Below are 27,884 nucleotides of genomic sequence, written 5' to 3'. Positions count from 1 at the left end.
ATTTCATATTAATGACATAAACTTTTATTTGACTGGTAATGAGTATCAGAAATAATCAATCAATCAATTTTATTTATAAAACACCCTTCATACTAAAAGCAGCTCAAAGTGCTGCACAAATCAATAAAAATAAGACTACAAAAACATCCAAATAACATTTGGGTAATTACTTGTAATAACCCAAATTATTTACAGTTATTATCTAATTTATTGAATATTACTGTTAATGTCTTTTTAATCTACATTTTCTAGAAATTATAAATCTGATCACAAGTTTATTTAAAATTTTATTTGAAATAAATTTAATTATAATTTTAGAATTTTACATTTTATTTCAAAGAAGGACATTTTTATGTCATTGTTCATCAATATTTAAAAGATTAAACGGGCGGTAAGTGTTTACAGGCATTATAGCACAATAGAGTAACTATGTTACTTTCACTTGTTATAAAATTGCTCCTTAAATCAAATACAACTTAAAATAAATCTGATTTCCGCCTTCAGGAAGTCATCCCAACAATACTCCTCATTATGCCGTTTACAAGCGTTCTTAGGCGTGTTGGACGGATAAATAATACACAAGATGAGCTCAGTTATAATATATATAAAGTTATATAGTTTCTAAAAAAAATCTATTTTGCATAACACTTCCCCAACTTAAAATGTTGATCATAAAAAAAGAACAGAATAAAATTGTCCCACAGGTAAAATTCAGGTGTAATAGCAGAATACACTGCAAAAACACCAAATCTTACCAAGGATTTTAGTCTAGTTTCTAGTGCAAATATCTCAGTACACTTAAAATAAGAAAAAACTAACTTAAAATAGACTTTTCGGGTGCTGTGGTGGGAAAGCACGACCCACATATTGAAGCCTTAGTCCTCGTTGCTGTGGTCGCAGGATCGATGCCCGGCCTGGTGACATTTGCCGCATGTCTTCCCCCTCTCTCATAACCTGTTTCCTGTCAAACTACTTTCAAATAAAGGCCAGTAGAGCCAACAAAACCTTTAAAACGAAAAAATAGACTTTTCAGCAAGATATAGAAGCTAGATTTAAGTCAATAATTCCTTAAATTTGACAAAAACGTTCTAGTTGCACCAGTAGAATGTTCTACTCCGCCGTTACCTGGCAACCCCAGCCAAGCCCAGCCCGTAACCTAGCAACCCAGTTTTAGTTTCACTGACAGATTATTTCACTTATAACATGGGAAAAATGTCTTGTTAAAAGTACATTTAAATGCCAGTGTAATTAGTACTTTTTATCAATATTAAGAAATTATTCAATTAAGACAAGTTTCTATGTCTTGCTGAAAAATTACTTTTATTTTATTTCAAGTGTAATAAGATATTTCCACTAGGAACTAGAAAATATTTGGTAAGAAAATAACAGAAAACACCTATCGGTGTTTCGAATTAGACATTTAGGACTTGGATACGCAACTGAGTCACATTTTCAAAAAATTAACAAAATGTGGATTTGTGTTAAACATAGAAAAAGACGGACTGGGAACTATACAGTAAATTATTGCAGAAAAACAGATTAAGAAAAAGAAATCAGTAACATATCTGACACTGCGAGCGGCATAAAGCAGAGAAATCAGCTGATAAAGTTTAACTGGTCAGGTCAGAAGACTGAAGTGTCCAAAGTCAGTTTTCAATGTCCGGCATCGTTTATGTTTTAGATCTCTGGTTCACACCTGAATCAAATACCACCAGGAAGAGAAAAAAACATGCAGGAAGCCGCTGCTGCAAACCGCAGGAGACGCCAGCAGCTCGAACGCTAATACTAACAGTGTGTAATTGTTTCCCTTGTCAGTCCCTGGAGGTGCCACAGACCGGTGTGAAGGCAGCAATAAACACCCATCCTGTGTGAAACCAACACCTGACAGCAGCATTCCCAGCTGCTAACCCTCATCAAAGTGGAAGCATCTCCCTAATGTTCCTCTCTGGCTAAACAGCTAAACACTCCTGGACCAAGTCGAGACTTTTTACCCTTTTATCCAATCGTTCTCTCTTCTACCTGAAGAAACAATGATCCTGGTGACACAGGATCCTTAATATGTTAGTAAAGGTGACCTATTATGCTTCCTTGACCACTTTAGGATAGGTCTATGTGCTGAACAAAATATAATCATTACATTTTTTGCTCAAAATCCTTCTTAGATAATGAGATTTTAGTCTAAGTTCTGCTTATTCTGAGCTCCTTTCAGACTGAGATGTTTTAGGGCGTCACTATCACTTTAAATCCTAATAAGCTGTTGTTGGCCACGCCCCTTGATTAAATGTTTACATTTGTACAAGAAAATAGCTGCAAACAGCTGTGTAATTAGTAGGGCTGCAGCAGCTAATTATTTTAGTAATCAATCTATTGATTATTCTGATGATTAATCATATTTTAAAAATCGTATTGACTCTATTGATCCCAAAGGGAGATTAAATGTTATAACTTATATTTTCTTACTGCTTTTCCCCCCAAATTATCTTTTTTGATTCTACAAACTCCAGTTAGCAATTTATCAATTACTAAATTAGTTGACCATTATTTCAATAATCAATTAATGGTGATTAATCAGAATTAATCACCATTAATTGTCTTAGCCCTAGTAATCTTACAACTGTACATCTTTGACAAGCATAAGTGGAGCCTCCTGCACAACCAACAAGAATGCAGCAAGTTGTTTCTGGATGGTAGGTCAGCAACGAAACACATGTCTTTTCCAGCAGCCATTATACAGCCATAAAACCAGCCGACCAAACCTGCTGGAGCTCTGCTTTGGTTGCTAGGTGACAGGGCTGGACTTGCCAGGGTTGCTAGGTAACCGCACAGATGAATCTGACTTAACAATTGGGAGGATTTGAAGCTGCTTGTTTTCAGCTTATTGCCAAAAAAGGACTGAGTGTTTCTTTGTTGTTCAGCGTTTGAGCTGCTTTTGGAATCAGTAGAGATGCAAACAAAAATGTGAATTTTGCACAATAACTCCCCTTAAAAGTTAAACCCACAGGCAGACAAAGCTGTTTGCAGCTCATTACATGTTAATACAACTTAATGTCCATCAGTGACCTCATAATATCTCCTTCTCCTTTCCAGCCTAAAGGCCTCTGGAGGTTATTTGGCCGAAGAGCGTCCTCTTCCTTTGAAAGGGCTATCATCTATCTCCTCTCAGCCTAGAAATGTCTCCTTGGTCCTGTCCTCGCATTTCCTGCTATGCACTTCACAAACTGGAGCAATGTGTCCTCTCCGTTTCACTGCAGACATGAGCTACGGCGCTCAACGGTCAAATCAAGAGCTGCTAAAAGCAAACAGGAGGCGAGAAAACAGAAATGATTCTACAAAACATCAAGAAGGGAAGATGGTGGACAGGAGAAACGTTTTGGTTTGTTTGAATTGTTTGCATAAGTCAGTGGCAGAAGTGACTCAAAAATTATACTCGAGTAAAAATAAAAAATAGCTGTCCAAGAAATAAAAAGTAAGAGTAAAAAAAGTATTTGATAAAAAGTAATGCTCAAGTACTGAGTAATTGATCAAATTATCAATCATTTAATATTTAAAAATTATATAATCAAATGGACCAAAATATAAAGCTAAGTGGAAATTTTGGTATTTTAAAGGACCAAAATTTTATTCATATAAGTAACAAAAAAAAAAATCAAAATCAGGCATCATGTCCAAAATATAAAAATCTATTCAAACACATAACCTGTTTAGTCATTATTTTCATTTTATTCACCTCTGATGGAACCAAAAACAAGTACAAACTATTGAGTAAAAGTCTAAATATTGTGGCCGTCATCAGATCTACTAACTGAACTTCCATAATTAAGTTGCCTGATGAAACACATTCAATATCTGGTCAACATGCTAGTGCGTGTTAGCAAACGAACCCTGCTATCGCTCAGCGGCTAAAAGATTGTAGCTATGTGTTAGTGGGGGTCAAAGGTAGAGGAAGGGACAATGTGGCAGAGACTCAGACAAACAAACACCCCAGTCAGTCTGCATGGGGGCAATTAAAGAGCCGAGGATTTACAGCCTTTTAAAATAGAGGAAATAACCATGAGGGCCGTTTGACGGCGCAGACAAGCGGGAACGATGCCCAAAAAAACATGGAGGGGAGAAACAGGCGCGACAAAATCCTCATTCAATCATTCCAGGTTCTCCTTAGAGAAAAGCAGCTTTACTCACGGAAGCTTTCATAAATGGTGTTAAAAAATCTGCAAACTTTAAGCTGAAAGAAAAATCACAGCACAGATGTTGTTATTTGGCCTGGATGATGATGATGATGATGATGATGACGCAGTGCCAGTTTTAATAGAGCAGAGTAACTGCAGCCTAATTTACTGTTGAGAACAGATTCAGGAAAAAAGATTTAATAATACACAAATCAAATTATAAACAGAGTTTTTTATTTATTTGACGTATTTGCAGAGGTGGGCAGAAACAGAGTAAATCTGTGATTCTTCAGATATGAGACAAAATGGGTTAAAATTTCCTGGGAGGTTCAGCCTCACAGTTACACTTTTTCAAAAATTAAATTTTTAATAGACCTCACCCAGAACTTTGTCTACACAGTCAGACCAAAATAAATATGATTATTTTTAATGAAACTATGACAGATGCTTTTACTCAGCTTTACAGACAAATGCTTGTCAAGAAACAAACAAAATATTTAAAACAACATAAAGTCCATCTGACGGAGTGACGAACTATTGAGTAAAAAGAAAACACTGCACTCAACTATTTATTTAAACTAAACATTTATGTATGTTGTATAAAATACAACACGCCTCTTTTCTCTTTCCTTAATATTTGTATTTTTTTCCTTCTTCCACGCTCATAAAACTACATGTTTCTAAAAATAAACTGAAATACCTGATGCATGTGAAGTTATGCCATAATACATGAAAATAAATTAACTTCACACTAAATAAACCAATTAAGAATTATAGGGCCAGATCATAAAATTTGACCTACTAGAAAAAGTAGCATGCAGTAGAAATAAACAGTTCTGGTGGAAAAAACAACAACAAAAAATAATAACAAACAAAAAGAAAACTTGATTCTTAAGACTTCTTTAAAAAACTGATAGTTTTTAACTGATAGTTTTGTGAAAGTTTTGTGTTTCTATACGAAGCTGAAGTTGGTTTTCCATTCAGGAAATGATTAAAGGGCGATTCCACCTAATTTTTCACTTCCTTCTGCATCTTTAATCGACTCTAGTTTAAAAACTACAACACCTAGAATCTTCAAACCTGGACTGGATTATTCTGCTCTAATAGCAGAACATTTAAAACCATGTTTCTGATTTGTGAAACTTCAATAAAGGTTCATTTTACCACTTTTTTTCAGTCTAGGTCACACACGATCTGCTTTAATTCCAAAACTAAAACCCAATAATGTCTGATTTTTTATGTTCTTTTCATGTCTCACGGAGTTGGAAGATATATAAGAAATATTTTTAATTCAATTCATTGACACTTATATAATTATTTATTTGAATACTTATTATTTTAGTATTCCTTTAATTGTTTTAAACTATTATAATATAATGATTTCTGCTCCAGGACAAGGGCTTTTACAGACACCATCCACCTACTGCATAAAAATAAAAAAATATTTGAATAAATAATATTTTGGGTATATTTTATTGAAATTTTGTGCTTTATCCAGCAGACATGTTTTGACCTCTTCTCAAGAATCACCAGTTGTTGCTTTATTTGTTTCGGCTATTTAAATAAATATTTAAGCAAAAAGCTTTCAAACAATATTGGATCTGTTAAATGTTCATTAGAACTCGAAGCTTATTTATTTTGAGAATGTGTTCTTACCATTATATTAGTTGAAAATGGTCTCAAAACAACAATATTATCATTTATCTTAACTTATGGAACAATTTATCATCCAGTAAAAATTGTTACCATGACAGGCTTAGTAAATATCAATCAATCAATCAATCAATCAATCTTTATTTCAGACACAAAAGAGGTCCATAGTAAAACAAAAAGAAAAGAAAAAAAAACAAAAAAAAGAAACATGACAGTCACTGAGCCACAAATAAATGATGACGCCAATGTTTCCACAATCTTGAGAAAAATCTCGCTGTACTAAAAACAGGGTTTACTAAAATTGCTATTATATTATTGTATGACACGGATAATCTACACATACATTTATACATGAGATTCCTGAGCGCAGCTGCACATGTGGGAACAGCGTTATGTGCAAACATGTGGCTGGCACTGCTCCATCTAGGCACTTTGAGTAGGAGCCTCAGGCCATCATTGTATGCCACATAAAGTTTGTGCAGGCTACTTTTTTTATATCTTCGCCATAGATGGGCTGTGTAAAATGAAGTACAAAAAACTTTAAAAAGAGCTACCTTCACAGAGGATGAACACATACCAAACTTTCTGATCAAAATATTAGCCTGTGCATACATCATGCAATACTGCCTACAAATGTCACGATCATCAGATAGGTCATCAGTTATGTAATGTCCCAGATATTTAATTTCATTGCATATATTGAGGACAATGCCAGATAAAGAGAAGTCAGGGGTTATCAGATGCTTATCTGCTCTACTTCTAACAATCATGACATTGCTTTTCTTAGCGTTATATTTGACATCAAAATCACATCCATATTGGGAGCAGACCCTTAGTAATTGTTGAAGGCCAGCACTATATGGGCATAAGATTACCAAATCATCCGCATACATTATGTGATTGATTGTGCGGTCACCAACTACACAGCCTGTTTTACAACAATTCAGGCGCTTTGATAGTTCATCCATATAGATGTTAAAAAGGTAAGGGGACAATATACTTCCCTGCCTTACTCCGTTACCAACATTAAACGAGTCAGACAATGAGTTACCCCATTTGACATACATTAGTTGATGACCATACCAATAGACCATTATTCTAATTAGATATCTGCTTTCTAACTTGCAGAACAATTTTTGATGATTCACGCGATCAAATGCTTTAGAAGCATCAATAAAACACATAAATACTGTGGTGTTGTGCAAATTATACAAATCTAAAATCTCCTGTAGCACAAAAATACACATGTCTGTACCATGTTTGGGTTTAAAACCGAATTGATTATCAGAGGTCAAAAGAAACTCTTCCAGCCTATTTAGAAGGACTCTTTCAAAAACTTTCGACAAACTACTAGCTAAAGCTATGGGTCGGTAATTCTCCAAGGAGCTAATCTTACCCGCTTTGTCTTTAATAGTGGGTACCAGAATGACAGATAACATTGATTTAGGTAGCAGACCATGTACTAGACAGCCAGTGAAACACATAGAGAGTAATGCACAGAGTTTTTTACTTGCATTTTTCAAATGCTCAGTGGATATGTTATCCATCCCACAGGCCTTATTGTCTTTCAGTGTCATAATTATATGATATATTTCTTGTGGGGATACAGTCACATTCTCATTACTGTGAATGCTTCCTATGTCAGAAATGTCACTTTTGACACAATTAAACAGCGCACTGTAGTGCTCTTTCCATAACTGAGTGATTTCTTTTACACCAGTAACACCATCAATAGTAGATGGAAGTGACGTTTTACAGTTATTTACTTTCTTTATTTCTTTCCAAAAGTCCTTAACATTATTATTTCCTAACTTTCTAGCAAGAGAGTCAGACCTCATAGTATTTTCACGTCTCCTTATGAATCTTAAAAAATGTTTAAAATTAGCATTTGCTTGTTTTTTGTATTCAAACAAGGGGCCATGTCTCTGTTTACCCGCATCGGCCCATGCTTTAAGAGCCCTTCTGGCCTCTGCATGATGTTCTTTTACATAGTCGTTCCAACCCGGCTTGGTGCTATGCAAGATGGTTTTATGCAGTGGCTTGCTTGAGATAAGGAGGGATTTCACAACATTCTCATACAGAGTACATAACTCAATACCATGTTGAGGGTCTTTACAATTCATATCACGGCATGAGATTGCTCCCTTTGGTAAGTATGTATTGCTGAACATGTCATTAGTTTGATAGCAATAATCTGATAGATCTTTTTCAGTCAAGTTATCCCATGCTATTTTTCCTGTACTTATATTATAGTCTACAGGCAAAACAGAAGGTATGCAATTCATGTTTACACATAAGGAGAATGGTATATGGTCAGTGGTGGCAAGGTCATAGTTGACACGAATTCCCAGAATGGAATCATGAGCATCAGCTGTACAGATACAATGATCTAACCAGGAAGTTGTATGCCATGATTCACTAATATAGGTGTAACTGTTGTTAGGCAAAAGTGCCTTACTAGAAAGAATTAAGGCATTACTGTGACAGAATTGCATTAAATGTAGAATGTTTATCTGTAACATCTGCATTTAAATCCCCCACAATAAAAAAACAAGTGGATAGATTATCTTGCATAAAAGACATAATAAAAGACAGTCTATTAAGAAATTCGTCTTCGTTTTGAGGACATTCATAAGGTGTGTATATGTTTAAAACAATAAAATGTTTGTCTCCACAAGTAAATTTCAGCCCTATGGCCCAATCCACACCCAGTCTAATCACATCAACCAGTTGATCATATTTTTTGTGCCATAATATTGCAACACCACCGGCTATCCCGAATTATTCTGGTGCTAAGGTCGGTAGTGGATTCACCAGCGCCGTAAAAGTCTTTGTGTATGCAATTCAGCTTCTCCAGGTCCTGTTTAGCTAAGAATGTCTCCTGCACACACAGTATATCACAAGTCTCCAGTAATTTGTCCACCACAAGGCGACGCGCTCTGTCTGTTTCACTGTGTCCAACACGCAGACCTCGCGCATTATATGACACAATATTAATATCAGTCATTTATTTATCAGGATCTGCGTGGCCGTCGCTCATTTGCGGTGCTACAGATGCAGATACGTTGTCTTGCAGATACTTTTGAAAATCCTGATATTTGTGATTAAAACGTCCATTTTTTGATTGATTCTAATTTTCTGAAACGCTGAAACATTTTTACATAATCATGAAAAATCTAAATTACTTTCTTACACCACTGGCAAGAAATATTTAACTTTTACACAATATTCTAATATTTTGAGATGCATCTGCAAGGAAATCCAGGTTAAAAATATTTTCCTTGTTCAGATTTAGGTAATAAAATAAAATCTCTTCATTATGTGGTGAACACTCTGGGTTGTGGAGGAGAGCAGACCCTGCAGTGGAGGATTTCCCCTCTCTGAGGCCTGTGACGTCACACCGAGGGGGAAACACGGCGGGAAACCGCTGATTATACAGCCGCGTCTGTCAGGAGGGAATCCCCGTCACCATTCTGCCTCCTTCAACAGTTCCTCTCCTCCACCCACATGCAGAGCGATGTGCTGGTTCCGACTCTTCTTACGGTGGCAGAAAGTTAATTGATGGGTCGGGGCGGCTGGCGTCAGCGCGGCTTAATGAGCGAATCCAGCAGAAATCACAAAGGTTGGATGAACGGAGCGGATGGCCAGGCTGCAGTGTTTCAGGTTGACTGAGGTGTTTAGGAACGGTTCGCACCCCGGCATTTATATGACCATGTAACAGGCCTATTGTATATATATAAAAAAAGAGTACCGTATTTTCCGCACTATAAGGCGCACCACATTATAAGGCGCACCTTCAATGAATGGCCTATTTTAAAACTTTTTTCATATATAAGGCGCACCGCATTATAAGGCGCATAGAACAGAGGCTACAGTAGAGGCGGGGTTACGTTATGCATCCATTAGATGGAACTGCGATAAAGGGAATGTCAACAAAATAGTCAGATAGGTCAGTCAAACTTTATTAATAATTACAAACCAGCGTTCTGAAAACTCTGTTCATTCCCAAAATGAATAAACAGCTGTTTTATTATTTCCCCCGAGGTAAAGTCAGTGATGTGGTATTTTGGTGACACAGTTTATCTTTTAACAACAGCAAGATATAACATATAGTGGAGGGGAACTTTTCCTCGATTCAATAAACACGTAAAAAACAGTCTGATACTGTTACGGTAAATCAAATCACAATATAGATCCACTTCCACTATAACCATTGATTGGTTCGTGTTAAATTCTCTCGCTGCTGCTCTGTTCCCATGTTCTACTGCATCACTGATCACATTGAGTTTAAACTCTGCGTCGTAAGCTTGTCTCTTATTAGGAGCCATTTTGGGGTCTTTACACAAAACCCAGCCTGCACCGCGCGCTTCTTCTTCTACGGGGGAAATAAAGTCGGCGGCTGCTTACTGTAGTTGTGAGACCTGTTGTGGCTCAATATTGGTCCATATATAAGGCGCACCGGATTATAAGGCGCACCGGATTATAAGGCGCACTCAAGGCTTTTGAGAAAATTGAAAGTTTTTAGGTGCAACTTATAGTGCGGAAAATATGGTAGATTTCTGTACATTTCAATTCATATTTTGAGATTAATTGCAGAAATTCTCTATAAAAACACAAACATTTCTGAGTTGTTTTATTTGTGAAAAATCAAAAAATTGTCAAAATTTTAAAGCTCAAATTTTCATGATTTTTTTTTTTTTTTTTACAAATTACTGAGTTTGAAAAGTCAAAGACGTGTTTAAAAACTGAAAAATTGAGAAGTTAGAAAAATGTTATGGAAAAAAAAAACAACCAAATTTCAGTTTCCAAAGTGAAGTGCTTTTGACTTTTAGCAATTTTCTGAGGTTGAAGTTTTAATTGATTAACTTTTGAACTCAGAAATGTTTTTTTTTATTTCTCAGATCTCAACATTCTTTTTTTTGTTGTTGCAAATTTTCGACTTTTCAAGCTGAGAAATTCACGCTTTTTTGTTTTTCCTTGAAAAGTTTTTAGATTAAACGCCATTTCTGAGTTTTTCACATTTTTGACTTAAACTCTAGAACATTTCTGATATTATCCAAAGTTTATGTAAGTGAGTAAATGTAACCGGTTACTACCCAACTCTGATATTTAGAACTGAAAAATGAGGCAGAAAGTGTTTCAGTGCCTCCATTTAAAGATCTACCAGATGAAACAAGTTGTCTCTGCAGAAACTTTATAAAATAAAGTAAAATAAAAATCTAATTTTAGATGCACCGACGATAAATCACCCAACTCTGCAACGTTTCATTTTAAAGCCTCTGCTTTTGTTGCAGATTCTTCTTCTCATGCCATATTATCTTATTATCTCTCCATTGCCTCTTTTTCTCACATGCCGCACCCCCCTTCTTCTTCTTCTGCTCCTATTTTAGCCGCCTGCAGCTGTCACTATCACGTTTCCTCCTTCTGCTGACCAGCGGATGCTCCGAGGTCTCGGATGATGAAGAGCGGCGAACAGAGAGTCGCTCGCGTCACTGAGAAAATTAGGACAACAAGCTGGTAAATCCACAAGATCAAAGAAAATATCCACCAAAAGGAGAAAAACATCAATAAACTTAGGGCTAAAAATATACCTAATATCAAAGTTTTTACAAAACCTTCCTTTGAATCAGAACAAAATCATGAATAATTCATTTTAATAGCATACATTCATGATTTTCACTCAAATCTAAGGTTGTATTGAGTGTTGCCTTCGCCTCTGCTACAAACTGCCAAACATCAAAGATTCAACAACCGTTTGCCCTTTAAAACGCGGCGATGTGAGCAGACTGCAGCAGAGCAAAGAAAGTCCAGGCATAAATAAATGATTCCCGCTGGCATTAATCCAGTTCTTTAAAAGAAGATTCATAGCGGTCTGCTGACCCGAAGGCTTCAGTTAGCAGCAAAATATAAAAGGGATTTATTTCAATTCAAAGACGGCAATTAAAAACAAAAACATACATATTTAGGCCTGTCACAATAAATAATTTGCTGGATAATAAACAATAATATTGTCACTTTGAGACTATTTTCAAATAATGTGTCGATAATAGGATTATAATGCATGTTTCTCCTCTCAAAGATTAATAAATGTTAATTTTGTAAATAAAAATTAACACTGGAATAGGAAGATATCTTTAATACCCAACATAAAACACAAAAGTAACAAATAAAAATGGAAATAAAAACCACACACAACCGAAACCATAAATAAAAATATTAATCATTAGAATGGAAATTATGGAGATCCTTTTAATTTATCATGCAATTAATTTATCAACTGCCTATTGCAACAGGCTTATACATGCTTTTATTATTCTTTTAAATAGTTAAAACTGAATTTGGTCTATCGCAAAAATAAAAGTTAACCTTTGGAAAAGTTAGCATTTTGTTAGCATTAAAGCTTTCTCCATGGTTGCGCCTGTTGTCTGGAGAAAGTTACGTTTCCAGATTAGATCGGCTCAACTGTAGCTTTTTTGTTGTGATGTTTTAGTTTTATTCTTTTTGTTGTTGTATTTTACTGTGATTTTATAGTTTTTATGTCTTTCTAAGGCACTTTGGTGAAGCTTTAACCTGTTTTTAAAAGGGTATGTAAATAAATTTGACATCGGCAAAGAATGAGCTACTGCTTAGTCCGCTCTAAAAGCAGGAAGTGGACTACAGCACAGGGCATTCTGGGTATATACAACCAAAACAAACGCGTTAGCCTAGCACTAGCGACAGAAAAGCCTTGTGGTTTTTAACCAAAATGAAAAAGAGAAATTGTACAACTGCTAAAATCTGACGCCACTCCATTTCTGTTTACATTCTGTGAAGAACAAAGTCAGCTCAGTGTCTTCTTTAGAGGTTTTTGTGTCGTTTCCTTTAGTGGTTCTTGGTGCAGCGCCCCCACAGGCGAGGAGGGGAACAGGTTTTTTAGCTAGTTTGGTTTGTTTGACACAGTGCAGTGTGAAAGAGAACCGCAGCAGCTGAAAATTAAAAAATATTCTGGTCCCAAATCGAACTGGGTTTACCGTGAAAACATCCTAAGATTTCCACCCAAAAGGTTTTACTAAAGTCACCATATAAAGGTTTCAACACCAGCTGGATGGTTGGATTCATATCCAACTCAAAAATAGAGCAAAAGGCAAATTAATTTATAACACATATCATGCAAGTGTCTTCAAAAGAGTCATTCATGCTGTAAGGAAGGATCTCCAGTAGCAGTCAGTCTTGCAACAAATTTGAATAAGCCTCTGACTTAAGACTGTGACTCTAAGAGTCTCATTAATGTAGCTACATGCTAGCAGCTCACAATCCAGACAGCAAGAGATTATATTCAGCGGTAATCTGTCCTGGATGACACCCAGCTGCTAATCCACCTCCTTTGCTTTTGCCACTCCTCTTTAAATCTCTATCTGATCGATGGAAGAGATGATCTGAACTTCCTCCGTCTCTCTCTGCTCTGAAACCTTTTCAACAGCTCTGGGATTTTCATAGTCATAGTTCAGGTATTATTTGAGCTTTTGAAACGCTACCTTGTTGCCATGGTTACGCATCGTAACAAACTATCTAAAAGCAAAATAACAGATCAGAGCTGATCCAACATGCTACCACCGTTAGCGGCACACCTTTAGAAATATGCTAAAAATAAGTAGCCTGTTAGCAGTTTCTGTATTTATCTCAACAGAAATCAAGATTTTATGAAATGACGGGGAAAATAAAAAAAATTAATAGTGTAGACGTTGCAGTTTAGGAATACTTATTTACTTTTTGAGATTAAAAATGTAGTCCCTCATGAATGGCTGAAGCAGAAACATGAAACTGAAACATCCCGACTGAAACCAGCAGCAGAATTAAAGGGGAAAATGTACAAATATCTACAAATATGCTGAAATGAGTCACATGTATTTATTTTTTATTTGTTTTCCTCAAATAAATTAGTTTTTCACACAAATTTCGCAGGATAAATACAACAGAACAAATGGAAAAATGTTTACTTTACAAAAAAATGTTTTTTACTTTACAAAAAAATGTTTTTTTGAGTTTTGAAATTAAAGTAAAAAATACACTGTAACAAATCTATTTGGTTAAACAAAATGTTTATATAACATAATATAACATACAATATAGTATAATATAATAAACGTAGTTGTTGTGCTGCGCTGCTTTTGGTTTGAAAATATCAATAACAATTTAAAGGTTAAAAGGTCAACCAGCCCCGCAAAATCTAGCAGAATTGGTGTCAATTGTTTGTGCTGCGTTTGTGCAGGAAAAGTTTGATTTGTGCCCCTATCATTTTTTTTAAAGTTTCCAGAGGTCATCAGAGGTCAACCAACCCCCACATTTACAAAATCAAAACAAATTTGGTGTCAATCAACTCAGCTACATTTGTGCCGTAGAAAATTGCGTTTGTGCTGCTTTTGCTTTGAAGGTTTTGATGATGACCTCCAGAGACTTTTTTATTAAAATGTTTAAAATGATAGCAGCACAAACAAAACTTCTGCTGTAAATCTGACACCAACTTTGTTAGATTCGGATAATATGGGGGGGCTGGTTGACCTTTTGACCTTTAAACTTTCTATAATATCTTCAAAGCAAAGGCAGCGCAAACAAAAAAATGTTGCTGAACAAACGTAGTTGAGTTGATTGTTGCCAATTTGGTCTGATTTGAAGAAAATGCGGGGTTAGTTGACCTTTCATGACCTCTGGAAACATTTAATAATATCTTTAAAATGATAGAAACACAAACAAATTTTTGCTGCACAAACGTTTGTTCCTACCGTGCATCAGCCTAAAAGCAACTAGAAACAATTAATTGTATTAATCTTGATTATACATTATTATTACATAACAATTATTGAAATAATTGTCAAATAATTTAACTATTAATTGTCAAAAAAGGCCATTTGTTAAAAAAAAACATCTTCCCAGCAGTAATTAAGGAGAAACTTAATCTAGAAAAATAAATACATTTTGCATTTAAGATAAAAAAAAATTTCTGCCTGATATGTTCAAACCAAAACTCATCAGAAGGCAGTTTTAGCTTGACTGACACCAACTCTGCCTGATTTGAAGAAAATGTGGGGGTTAGTTGACCTTTCCTGACCTCTGGAAACATTTAATAATATCTTTAAAATGGTAGCGGCACCAATTTTTGTTAGATTTAAAGAAAGCGAGGGAGCAACGTCACCCAGTCCAAGTTTAGCTGTGGAAAGTCGGGTCTAAATCAGGGACAAAACCAGACGGGTCTCATGTTACTCGACTAATTATTGAATTAATAGAGATAAAACAGGAAAAGAAAACCAGATTACTGCAGGACGCAGCGTAACAGTTAAGTCATTTTAACTGCTCTTCACACACACACACACACACACACACACACACACACTCGCAGAGTGTGCTGAACACATGTTTATTGTCTAAGCTTCAGGCAGACTAACAGCTGCTGCAGATCTGCGTTCCTGACCCGATCCGGATGTGTTCATCTCCTCGGCTCAGCACTTCTAAAGCCGATGCTTTACGTCCGTCTGCGACTTTAACCTTCGCCATCATCTGACATCATGACAAACCAAAACCTTCGACTATAAACAGAGAGAACCTGAAATACGGCTGGAATAAAACTGTCTGCACTGTTTGATGTTTCTCCTGCTTTAACTCTGGTGTTACAGAATAAGAGAAATGCAACAATTCCTTCCTCCGTATCGCAGCGTTGGGCCACATTTGGTTTCAACATGGAGGTGACATTTTCAACTTTGGTAAAATGGTAAAATTTGGGTAGAAAAGAGCTCCATACCTTTTCCCACCCTGGTTAGTTCACTTTAACTGAACTCTAGTTCGTTTAATTAGAAAGTCTGGTTCGTTTACAAATGACTCCAACTAAAAAAGCTAACTGTTACCCTCGGTGATCTTGGTTTGGTTGAGATGAACTCCGGTGCAGTTTGAATGCGTATGTGAACGCTCCAAAAGCAGGAAGTGGACTACAGCGCAGTGCATTCTGGGTAGCACTAACGCTGAAAATGGTTTGTGGTCTTTTACCAAAAACCAAAGGAGAAATCCTCCAACCGCTAAAATCTGACACTGCTCCGTTTTTGTTTTACGCTCAGTGTTTTCTTTGAGGTTCTCATGTCGTTTCCTTCACTAGTTCTTGGAACAATGGCCCCAATTTTGAGGGGGAGGTGGGCAGGTTTTCTATTAGTTTGGTTTGTTTGACAGTGTAGAGTTAAAGAGAAGTGCAGTAGCTGAAAATGCTGAAAATTTTAGCAATCTAAAAGATTTTCTAGAAAAGAACATGAAAATTTCTGAGTTCAAAACGTCAAAAATTTGCTAGAAAAATGTCAGAAATTTTGAGATTAATCTAAGAAAGTGAAAATGTGGAAACATCCTCTGATTCAAATTCAAAAATACTTTATTGATCCCAAATGGGAATTAAATATTAATTATTAAATAACGTGTTGCAGATATGATGTTTGGTCTGTAGATGTAGAAACTCCCAAAAGTAAAGTAGGTGAAGCTGACCGTCATAGATTCTCACTTATAGATATTTGAGAGCCTCAAAGGAAATCCCCACATTTTAGCCGCTCCTCCGTCGTCAAGGCTCACTCTAAAAATGAGGCCCGGCGGCCATTTGTGGCCCTTGGACTGATTTTGTTTGGCCCCTGAATGATAAACATTTGTCACACCAGTGCAGGTAATTGATGAAGGTGAAGACCTTTTCTTAAATTAGGGCAAAACTTTGATCCACAAACTCACATCTCACAACAATGTTAGCTACAACACACACAAAAATGATCTTTTAATAACCAAACTTTCTAATTTCTCTTTCATTTTATTGTAGATGGGACCACATCTATCCATTGACTTAAACACTAAAGCAGCAACATTTTTAATTATTAAAATGTAGCTGGAAACAGAAAATGTTTTCACATGAAGAGTGAAATAAATCCTGTTTTTATTGCTCTGAATAGAATAAATATTTTTCAGTTTTCTTCAATTGAGCCTGGAAAAAATAGATGCTGAACAATTTGAATCTTTGGATCTACAATAACTTACAAATTTCATTGCTGTAAAAGAAAAAGTCTATGTTTTTGTTCAGTAGAAATTAATTGCTGGAGTGAAAAACGTCCAAATATGTCGGGTGGAAACTGCGGAAGTTACTCAGCAGGTCGTTGCTAGGTAACCAGAGTTGGGGGGGGAGGGGGGACCTGAAACTACTGGTCACCCAGCAGGTTGTTGCTAGGCAACCAGAGAGTGAGAGAGTGAGTTAGTTGATTCTACCAACTTTATTAGGCCAGCCATGAGCTAGCTAAATAAAGACTTTCCTCTGCCGATATTACCCATAATCCCATGCAGCTCTAGATCAAAGTTCAGTGAAATTATCAAAATTATATCATAGTAATTTTCTATTGATATTGATCCATAGATAATTATTGTTTTATCGCCCAGCCATAGATTTATGCCCAACGTTAAACTGCTCAGGTCAGGGGCTTAGAAAGATTTTACCATTAGCTGAGATAACTTGAAGGGCACAATTTGTCTTTTAATTAAAACTGGAAACATGTATTTCATAAGACCTTTGTTTATTATCTCTAACAAATATGCAATATTTTAATATTTTTTGTACAAAATGACTGTAAATTATTGTAGATGGAAATGTAATCAAAGAATTGCACAGTTGCTGTAATAAATGACAGGTAAATATTTTAACAAAATAAAATAAATATTAAGTGTATTAATAATTTATATTATTAAGAAGTAAATATTTTTTGAGCTGATTGTCCTCTTATTTTTTAATTGTTTTAAACATTAGGTTTAAAACAAGAGTTGGGCAATATAATCAATGAAAACAGAAACATTTTCAATAAAAAAAAACATACTTGGTTTCACAGCTAAAAAATGTTTATGGAGATTTAATTTTGCCTGTAAAAATCTCTCTGAGGGGCCAAACAAAACCTTCCTTAGGGCCGCAAACGGCCCCCGGACCACACTTTGGTCATCCCTGTTGTCGGTGCAACTTTAGCAAGTATCCCAGCTGTGCCCTCATTGGTATGGCAAATTAAAATGTATATCCAATAATAATAAAACACTTCTCTGCAAATCTTTGGTGTTTTGAATTTGCATTAAATCTGACTCCTTTAATATCACCACTGCTAAGCTAACGGCAGGGCTCAGTAGGAATGAGCTGCTCTGTATTGATCACGTTAATTTGCCACAGAAACACGTCCCTATCTATGCGCACACCACGTTTCCCAAAGGGCGGCGACAAGTAGGACATCAACTCCTCTGGTTTTTCCCTCCAGATCGAGTGCAGTTATAGTAGCTGGCTAAAAAAAGACGCTGCTGTTATGGGCTGCAGCTCGAATGTCCCCTTAAACTCACTCACCGGCGTGATTTACGTGGCAAATGTGAAGAAGTGACACAGCAGAGCAGTGGAAAGTCAGGCTGTTGGTGGAGAAATGTGCATAAAATCCTGCTGAACATGTGGAGGAAACACTTGTCTTTCTGAGTCACAGTCCTTGACTATTTTAGGAGAACAGAGCTAATAAAAACAGCTCACTGTTTACAAGAGAGGAGTGTGAAGCTGCAGTAAAAGTTTATTTTATTATTAAACACTCACATCTTAAAACCAACACCTGAACTTTAAAGAGTTAATTTTGATTAATGAATTTCATAGATTTTAACGCGTTAAAAATTTGATCACATTAATCACATTCTTTATAAAAGTTCCGGGTGGAACCTTTGTGTTCACTCGTTTCTGGTACGCCCATAAATCTGACACACAAGCTACATCCACAAACAACAACAATGGACAACAAAGCCGCTTCTCTCGACTCAGATTTGGAAGCTAATATATATAAGCGTCCAAATTTCTAAAGAAGCTCCTGCAACACTGAAAAACTGAACTTTGCACCAATTTGATGATTCAATAACCTAAAAAACATTTTAAAGACAAATGCTTGCTATTCACTTATTGTAAATAGTCCGTTTTCAATACAATTATTTTAAATTATCCTATTCATTTTCACATTATATCGGATCAAAATATGCTATTTTTGAAAACAGCAGAGTATTTATATTGAAATTTTACCTTTACTATACAGCATGTTATTTACTCTGTTTATATATTTTTATTTTATTATTTTTGTGTGAATTTATGTGTTTTGATTGCTGCTGTTAAATCAGAATTTCCCCAATAAAATGAATTTCAAGTTTTAAAACGGGGCACAATTTTTTTAAAACTAACTTCACGTTTTATTTTCACTCTTTTACAGCCATTAACAATAAATGTTAATTTATTGTTAAACTATTGTAAGTAGTTTGTGTCCAAAAACTCAAATAGGAAACTAATAAAACAATACAGTTGATAATAAAAATGAAAAATTAAATATTAGTGATAAAGTTAAATTAATTAAAATGATCAGTATTAATTTATGTCACACTGATTAATCAAATAAATTGTGAAAGTTCTTATTTGTTTTAGTTTGTGGATGCAATATTTGGCACATTAATATCTTTATCAAGTCATTTATTCATTTCTATATTTATTGCCAATTTTGGCAGGATCAGCCCTCCGTATAAAATGTGACTTTGCTAAGATTTAACACATCAGTTTACAATAATTAGCTCAAGTTCTCATCCAAAGTGATGAATTTATAAACTCTAATCAGTTCTCAGATTTTTTACCAATACACCTAATCAAACGTTTCGCTGCAGCTGATGATCATTTTAGTAACTGATTATTCTGACAATAAAATAAGAACTGGCACATTCTGCAAGTTTTTTTATTTACTCACTTAAACCTTTTTGTATAATATTAAGAATACATTCAAATAAATTTAAAAATGAAATAATTTTTTATTTCTAATCTATTTTTATTCTTGTAACTAATTTAGTTTATGCTTCATCATTTGCAGCAAAGGACGAATCTGCAGCTAAAAAAATACTTCACATAACTCGTAGTTTATCATTTGATTAATCAATTAATTATTTAATAGCAAAAGGTGATTAATATGAGATTTTTTAAAATATAATTTGAACCAAGTGAAGGTAAAACTACAACTAGAGGAGTTCTGGTGAAAATATATTTATAGAAAAAACTTCTTTTTTAATCACAAATCCAAAATGTATATATTTTTTGTTCAGTTTTGGTTTAGGGTAATCCTTTTTAAAGTCTGTATGCTCCAGTTAATAATTATTTCATCACTAAATTAATAGTTAGTAGGTTAATCTGATTAATTATTTCAGACCTGAAAACTTATTTTACTGCAGAAAAGTCCAAAAATAATTTCAATGTCCGTTTGAATTGACTCAAACTTGCATCATGATTCATGGTGAGTCAGCATGTTGGTAAAATATGTCTTTAAAAAAAAAAAAAGATTTACTCTGAAACATCTGCAAACAAACAGCAGCAGAAGAAACAGAAAATATGAATCCAGCTTTCAGGCAGATTTCCACTATGAATAAAAAACAGATAGATAACAGTTATTTATTTACGTCACTACAATAGATTCCCTCTTGGTGTCAGTTATACCAGTACAAACCTGACAGATCTAATAGATGATGGCCTTGAAAAGCATCATTTTGAACATTTTGGTTTTGGCTAGCAGTGGTTAGCGCTGCTGCCTTGCAGCAAGACTGTGGCAGGTTTGGAGCCGTTGCAGGTCTGAAGGATGGAGAGCGAATGGTTTCTAGAGAGGGAGAAGAGCAGCCAGCCCTGCGCCTGCAGGAGTGTTGGGTTAAACTGGGGTGTCAGGGATAGTTTTACAAGCTAGCTGGTCCCAGTATAAACAGAAAGAGCTGGATCTGCATTCTCTCCACTAAGTCCAGCTCGTTCCCAACTGACGCCTCATCAACCCTGATTTAAAGGGGCAGAAGTATCTGTATTCTGACATTTTATAGCATAATTAAGTAAATATGCTACATCCATTTGTTATAATGATGATATATTTATAAAATTTGACTTTAAAAAATTACTTCCTGGTTTGAAATTGAGTTTCTGTCTCTTTAAGAAGAAACTTTCCGAAGCTCCGCCTTCAGAAAGTGATCACAATATGGCTCCTCTTTTTAACCCTTTAAAAACATTTTACCAGCTTTGCTCCTATAATGAGCTCGGCTGCTGAGCTCCACCAGGTGTTTTGCTAATTGCTACATGCTAGTCTGAAGGAGCTGAATGGGGGAGGAGCTTCGTCCTCAAAGGCGGGGCTAGATTCAACGAGGTGGGTTGTACAGCTGACTGGTTTCCATGGAGATGAAAGGATTTCTCAAACATTTATAAAAGAATCAAATCAACACTCAAGGTGTGTTATTAATTAGGTAATAACTTTTTTTTTTTAATAAAAAAAATATATTTTTAAATTTTCAAAACAAATTTAATCAAAAAATGCTTACATTTTATTTTAATATATATAAAAAAGTACTTTATTTTGTAAAACTCAAAAAGAGTTGATGTTCCCTCTAAAAACAGGATCTGTGTTACTTTAATGACACAAAGTCAAATAAAAGCAAGACAAAGATTTTTATTTATACTATAAACAGAAACGGAGCAGCATCAGGATTTCTCTTTTGTCTTTAGTAAAAGACAACCAGTCATTTCTACCGCTAACGCTACATTTGTTTTGGTTGCATTTACCCAGAATGCCCTGCGCTGTAGTCCGCTTCCTCCTTTTGGACTGAGATCGGTTTTCAGGCGGATCATAGTTCGTTTTTTCGGTCCGCATCTCCAAACCAACTAGAGTTTGATAAAAGCGGATTTAAGCATCCCAAATATTTGTTTTTATTGATCAATTTAAATTAAATGCGTGTTTTCGTCCTGCATCCTTCCAGCTACAGAAAACCTCCAGCAGCTCAGCTGGTTCAGATAGTTTCTCGGGGATTCCCCCTGGCCGCTGTTTAGCGCAGATCTCAACAAAAAGACGCGCAGCTTCAGGGCAGCTGGTCCCTGCAGACTTATGGGCAGCTTGTTGCTTCTCGCCCCACCGACCAGCTCCACTTTCCTCTGATATAAATAGATAACGATGCTAGCAGATGCACCAGCCGCTGTCTGTCTAACTGCTCAAATCCACACCGACTGTCAGGAATATTCTGGAAGTGGTTTTAGAGAAACAAGGCAAACATTTGGAGGTGAAGAACATGAACAAGTGGATGAGGATGGAGATGAGACCCAGGAAGTTTAAAGAGCAATTAATAAGCAGGTCAAGGCAGCAAAAACAGTCAGACATCTGCAGGAAAACAGTCAGACATCTGCAGGAAAACAGTCAGACATCTACTGGAAAACAGTCAGACATCTGCTGGAAAACAGTCAGACATCTGCTGGAAAACAGTCAGACATCTGCAGGAAAACAGTCAGACATCTGCAGGAAAACAGTCAGACATCTGCAGGAAAACAGTCAGACATCTGCAGGAAAACAGTCAGACATCTGCAGGAAAACAGTCAGACATCTACTGGAAAACAGTCAGACATCTGCTGGAAAACAGTCAGACATCTGCTGGAAAACAGTCAGACATCTGCAGGAAAACAGTCAGACATCTGCAGGAAAACAGTCAGACATCTGCAGGAAAACAGTCAGACATCTGCAGGAAAACAGTCAGACATCTGCAGGAAAACAGTCAGACATCTACTGGAAAACAGTCAGACATCTGCTAGAAAAAAGGCAGACATCTGCTGGAAAACAGTCAGACATCTACTGGAAAACAGTCAGACATCTGCAGGAAAACAGTCAGACATCTGCTGGAAAACAGTCAGACATCTGCTGGAAAACAGTCAGACATCTGCTGGAAAACAGTCAGACATCTGCTGGAAAACAGTCAGACATCTACTGGAAAACAGTCAGACATCTGCTAGAAAAAAGGCAGACATCTGCTGGAAAACAGTCAGACATCTACTGGAAAACAGTCAGACATCTGCTGGAAAACAGTCAGACATCTGCAGGAAAACAGTCAGACATCTACTGGAAAACAGTCAGACATCTGCTAGAAAAAAGGCAGACATCTGCTGGAAAACAGTCAGACATCTACTGGAAAACAGTCAGACATCTGCTAGAAAAAAGGCAGACATCTGCTGGAAAACAGACAGACATCTACTGGAAAACAGTCAGACATCTGCTGGAAAACAGTCAGACATCTGCAGGAAAACAGTCAGACATCTGCTGGAAAACAGTCAGACATCTGCTGGAAAACAGTCAGACATCTGCTGGAAACGAAGCAGCAAGTTTCCACCAAATAACTCAGAATTTATGAGATTTGAAAAGGCAAGAATCTGCTGCAAAAAAACTGAAATGTTGAGATTAATCAAGAGAAAACAAGAAATTACTGAGTTTGAAAAGTCAAAAATTTGGTAGAAAAAACAACTTAATTTTGATTTTTAGTTGAGAAATTTTCTAGAAATAAAAACACGGAGAAACGTTTGGGATTCTGAGATTTTTCTCAAAATTTAAGCAGATTTTTAACTTTTAAAATTAAATAATTCCCAAATTCTTCCTAGAAATTTTTCTAGATTAATCTGAAAATTTCTGAATTCTTTCTAGCATTTTTTTTTTTTGCTTTTTGAACTCAGAAATGTTTTTCAAGAATTCTTTTTTAGATTAGTCTAAAAACTTCTTAGTTTTGTTAAAAACAAAATTTAAACTTTTTAAACTCAGAAATTTTCAAGTTTTTCCTAGAAAACTTCTGAGGCTAATCTCAAAATTAAATATTTTTTTTTTCCAAGTAAATTTTTAACTTCCGGCTTAGAAACGTCTGTTTCTTTCTGGAAAATCTTTTAGAATCATCTCTAAATTTCTGAATTCTTTCAAGCAAATTTTTTACTTTTCACACTCAGAACTTTCTTTGTTTCTTCTAGAAATTTTCTGAGCTTAATCTTAAAAATATTGGATTTTTTTGTCAGAACTTTACTCCTGTTTAATTTTCTTCTTTTATCTCCACCAGCCGTCGTCTGGACCTGATTCTTCAGCTCGGCTGTAAAAACTCTCTGTGCCGTAAACGCAGAGCGAATCTGCAGCATCATAACTGGAGCATAAATTAAATCGCTGATTTGGGGAAATTAAATGTTTTGTGTCTCACCGTTCGCAGGAACTGAATCTCTTCTTCTCCCTCTCCTCCTTCTGCCATCTTCCTCTTCCTCTCAGCTCCTCAGGAGGAAACAGAAAAAAAATCCTGTCTTATTTCTCCGGGCAGCCGGGTTTCGGATCCGTCCCCCCCGCCCTCCTCTTCCTCGCTCTTCGCTGTGTGTGTGTGTGTGTGTGTGTGTGTGTGCTGGAGGACGGCCGGAGTCCTCTGCTCTCTCCGCGATGTGAGAGAGACTGACAGCAGGCGGAGGCTCTTCATCAGAGGGAGAGGAGGAGGAGGGGTTAGGAACCCTGGTGGACTCCTCCATCCCATCCCGGGTCGGTCCGGCCCGGTTCAGCGGGTTGCCATGTCTGCAGAAGTGGGCCACTCCCACACACACCCACACACACACCGCCCCTCCTTCCTGAAGGCTATAAAAGGAAAGAGGAGCGAAGACTCGGCTTTAGAGAGAACAAACGCTGAGAGAGACGGACCAGAACCAGAACCAAGACAGAACCAGGAACCCAAAAAGAAACAGGATTAATTCATGATAGGAATGGCTGGACATAAAAACTTCCAGAAAAATTACTGGGTCGATTTTCCAGATTTACGACCTTCAGGACACAAATAGGGAAGGAGGAAAGGAAGGAAGGAAGGAAGGAAGGAAGGAAGGGAGGGAGGGAGGGAGGGAGGAAGGAAGGAGGAAAAGGAGGAAAGGAAGGAAGGAAGGAAGGAAGGAAGGAAGGAAGGGAGGGAGGGAGGGAGGAAGGAAGGAGGAAAAGGAGGGAGGGAGGGAGGAAGGAAGGAAGGAAGGAAGGAAGCAAGGAAGGAAGGAAGGAAGGAAGGAAGGAAGGAAGGGAGGGAGGGAGGGAGGGAGGGAGGGAGGAAGGAAGGAAGGAAGGAAGATCAACTCTGCCAGTTTAACTCCACCAGTTTAGATCAACTCTGCCAGTTTAACTCCACCAGTTCCGTTCATCAACAACCCAGTTCAAGGCGACAAATGATGGATGTTTCTAAAATCTGCAGGAATAATGAGGTGAAAAGTCGCTGCTTCCAAAATGGCGGCTTTCAAAGTGACAGTGACTGAATAAAAATGATAAAATATAATTTGCCTCCACTGATCTCTCTTCCAACATGTCGTCTAAAGCTAAAGTCTTAAGAAACATTTTCAGGTTTAAAAGTTGATCAACATCTTATAAGAAAGTTTCAATCAAACTGAAATCTGTTGGGTTAAAAATCCGATCCGTGTTTCTGCCGTCTGGATCAGAACCGAAGAAACCAACCAGCCAATTATGATAAACTGAGTCATTTTGATATTAGACGTTAAAAACAACTAAAATGTTAATTATTTTTTACTCTGTTGCCAGGTGAGACGCTGTCTAGACATTTTCAGAAATTTAAAGTTTAATTTAAAAAAACAAAATGTCAACAATCTTTGACTTTTGACATATTTCTGAGTTTTGTCAAGCAAATTTTCAACTTTTCCACTCAGAAACATCCACGTTTTTTCAAGACATTTTGAAATGAGAAATTCTCTGAATTTGGAAAATTTAGACGTTTCAACAAATTTCAGAGATGAATTGAACAAATTTTTTTTCAAGCAAACTCTTTTTTTGAAAAAATTTTCACTTTTCAAATTCTGACATTTCCAAGTTTTTCTCAAAAATATCTAAGATTGATCTCAGATCGTTTGTTTTTTCAGCAGTTTTTTTCTAGAAATGTATTTAATTTTTTTAACTTTTCAAACTAATAAAATTTAAACTTTTCTAACTCTGGGACATTTAATATTTGTTTCTACAAAATGTTGGAGTTTTTTTCTAGCATTTTTTTTACTTTTCAAACTCAAAACTTTCCTTTGTTTTCTAAATAAAATTCTGAGATTTATCTCTTGAAATTTGAGTTTTTTCCTGCAAATTTTTGACTTTAATAAACTCAAAAAATGTAATTTTTTTTCTAGAAAATTTTGGATTTTTTTTTTTTTTTTTTTTTTTTTTTAACAATTTTGTTTACTTTTCAAACTCACAAGTATCCTTTTTTCTAGAAAATTCCTGATATTAAATTTGGTGGAAATTTACTCCGTTTTCTCAACCCTAATACTCGGAGGAATTTCTGAACCATTACCGACATTCTGATCTGTTATTTTGGCTACTTTGCAGCCTGCCAGTCCTCTTGCTTTGCTCATAAGCACTCCGGTAAGCCTCCGGAGGTAAACATCTAGCAGTCAGGCCTTACATAGCGGTCCTGTCTGGGTCTGGACACACCGAGGAGCGGCGCAGCGGCTCCGCATGTCGGCGGCTCGCCCCTCACGCTCTCACCGGGCAGCAGGAACCCACCAACCCGCTTACCTTTCCGGGCTCCATACGCTCTCCATCTCCACCTGCAGCCGCAGAAAGACACGCCTGAGGCGGGGCTGCAACAGCTGCAGCTCGCCGGGGCGCAACGAGCCTAGAGGAGGAGCCGGCCGCGTTGAACTCTGGGAGTTTGAGTCCTGGGGGAAACCGGCTGGGATCTCCTTTTCTGCCGACTCACGAGTCACGACTGCAGTTTCGCCGCTCCGCCACTGGGGGGCGACAACGTCCCAGCGATTTCTACACCCAACCTCAAAACAATGACCTTCATATGGTTGTTCCTCAGAACCAATTATAGATATTGATATCCGTGAGTGTGTCAAAACTTAAAGAAGCCACGAAAGCGTGATAAAAATCTTCAACCGCATTTGTTGCTAATGAAATTAAACCGTGTCTATTTGTGAAACCAGAACAAACCAGGAGCTTTAAACAAAGACGGAGGAAGATTTCAGTCTCTCTTCAGTTGCAGGAGTGTGGAGAAGTGACTTTTTCCTCTTGTCAAACGTCTCATCATCTCTTGTGACCTAAGTCCTTCCTGTTTTAAAGAAATATTGCCTCACATTACAGTAATCTTACTAAAGTGTCGGGAAACACCATGTTTTTTTTCTTTTTTTTTTGTTTCTAAATCTGTAATACTTTCGTGTAATCTGTTGAGCAAATCTAAGCGCACAGACTTTGGATGCGCAGTGCGCAGCAGCCGCATCATGCCTGTCTGCTTTTGGCATTCCTTATAACGCACCCTGAGCCTCGCAGCTTCCTGCGGTAAAAGGAGCCACCTCTGCAGACATTAACGTCCCCTGTTAGGTCCGCTCTTCCTCCCGGTGTGACAAAACAAGGATTCCTTTGAGTCTGCCCCGTCCAGCTGCACGGCCCGAACACTACCCGCCCTGTGCGACCTCCTGCTCCCCTCAGGAGCGACTCGATTAAAGGATGAAATCAGGATGATGGACATGTTCAGGAAGCAGGATGCTAACTGGTTTTCAGATTACTACTGTAAAAATCACTCAAGTGCGCATAGACAAGATAAGAGCTTTCTGATGCGGACATATAATCTACAAACAGCTGTTAAATAATTCATTCGTTTTGGCGCCCCCTGTTCCCCGGCGCCCCAATGCTAACCAGAATACCCCAAAATGGTACTCAAGTAAGAGTAGCAGTACTTCAGCTTATTTTTACTGAAGTAAAAGCAAAAAGTAGCCAAGAATTTACTCAAGTAAGAGTGAAAAGTATTTGACTGATCAAATTATCAATTATTTAATATGTAAAAATTACATCATCAGACTGATCAAAATACAAAGATAAGTAGAAATTTTGGTATTTCAATGACCAAAATAACAATAATTTATATAAGTAACAAAAATTTTTAAAAATCAGGCAAAGATTTTTTCCCAAATCAGTTTCTTTCAATAGAAAATGTCAGAAACTTTAACAGAAACTGCAGGTGTCTGTCTGTCTGTCTGGTCAAGAGTAGAAATACTTCTAAAAGTTTTTTATATTTTCAAAAATGTTACTCAAGTAAATGTAACTGGGTAAGTGTAACTAGTTACTTCCCAACAGATGCTAGCATATATTTGTTTAGCTTAGCGTTAACTTCCACTAATTTTATGTTTTAGCATTTTAACATTAGCTTCCATAAATGTTTTTGTTTTTCTTTTATCAGTTCATAACTTCAGTTAATTTTTAATCTTATGCTAAATTT

At 36.6% G+C, this 27,884-nt stretch overlaps 1 protein-coding gene across 9 annotated transcripts in view; it reads right to left on the bottom strand.

Moving 5' to 3' along the window:
• The window catches only part of ryr1b (ryanodine receptor 1b (skeletal)), a 125,667-nt gene extending 99,391 nt beyond the window's left edge, over positions 1-26,276 (bottom strand). For 4 of the 9 annotated variants that reach the window (XM_028044529.1, XM_028044531.1, XM_028044537.1 and 1 more), the window contains exon 1: positions 23,853-24,095. In XM_028044529.1, the coding sequence (XP_027900330.1) occupies positions 23,853-23,900 (48 nt within the window). In that variant the 5' untranslated portion in view covers positions 23,901-24,095. Of the gene's footprint in view, positions 1-23,852; positions 24,096-26,182 lie in introns of those variants that run through there. The other 5 variants (XM_028044532.1, XM_028044535.1, XM_028044538.1 and 2 more) reach the window with 2 other exon arrangements.
• Positions 26,277-27,884: the final 1,608 nt, after the last annotated feature.

The sequence above is a fragment of the Xiphophorus couchianus genome, chromosome 18 (genome assembly GCF_001444195.1).
Source record: "Xiphophorus couchianus chromosome 18, X_couchianus-1.0, whole genome shotgun sequence".
NCBI lineage: Eukaryota > Metazoa > Chordata > Actinopteri > Cyprinodontiformes > Poeciliidae > Xiphophorus > Xiphophorus couchianus.
The sequence above is the reverse complement of the archived record's forward strand: the minus strand, read 5'-3'. Positions and strand labels throughout refer to the sequence as shown.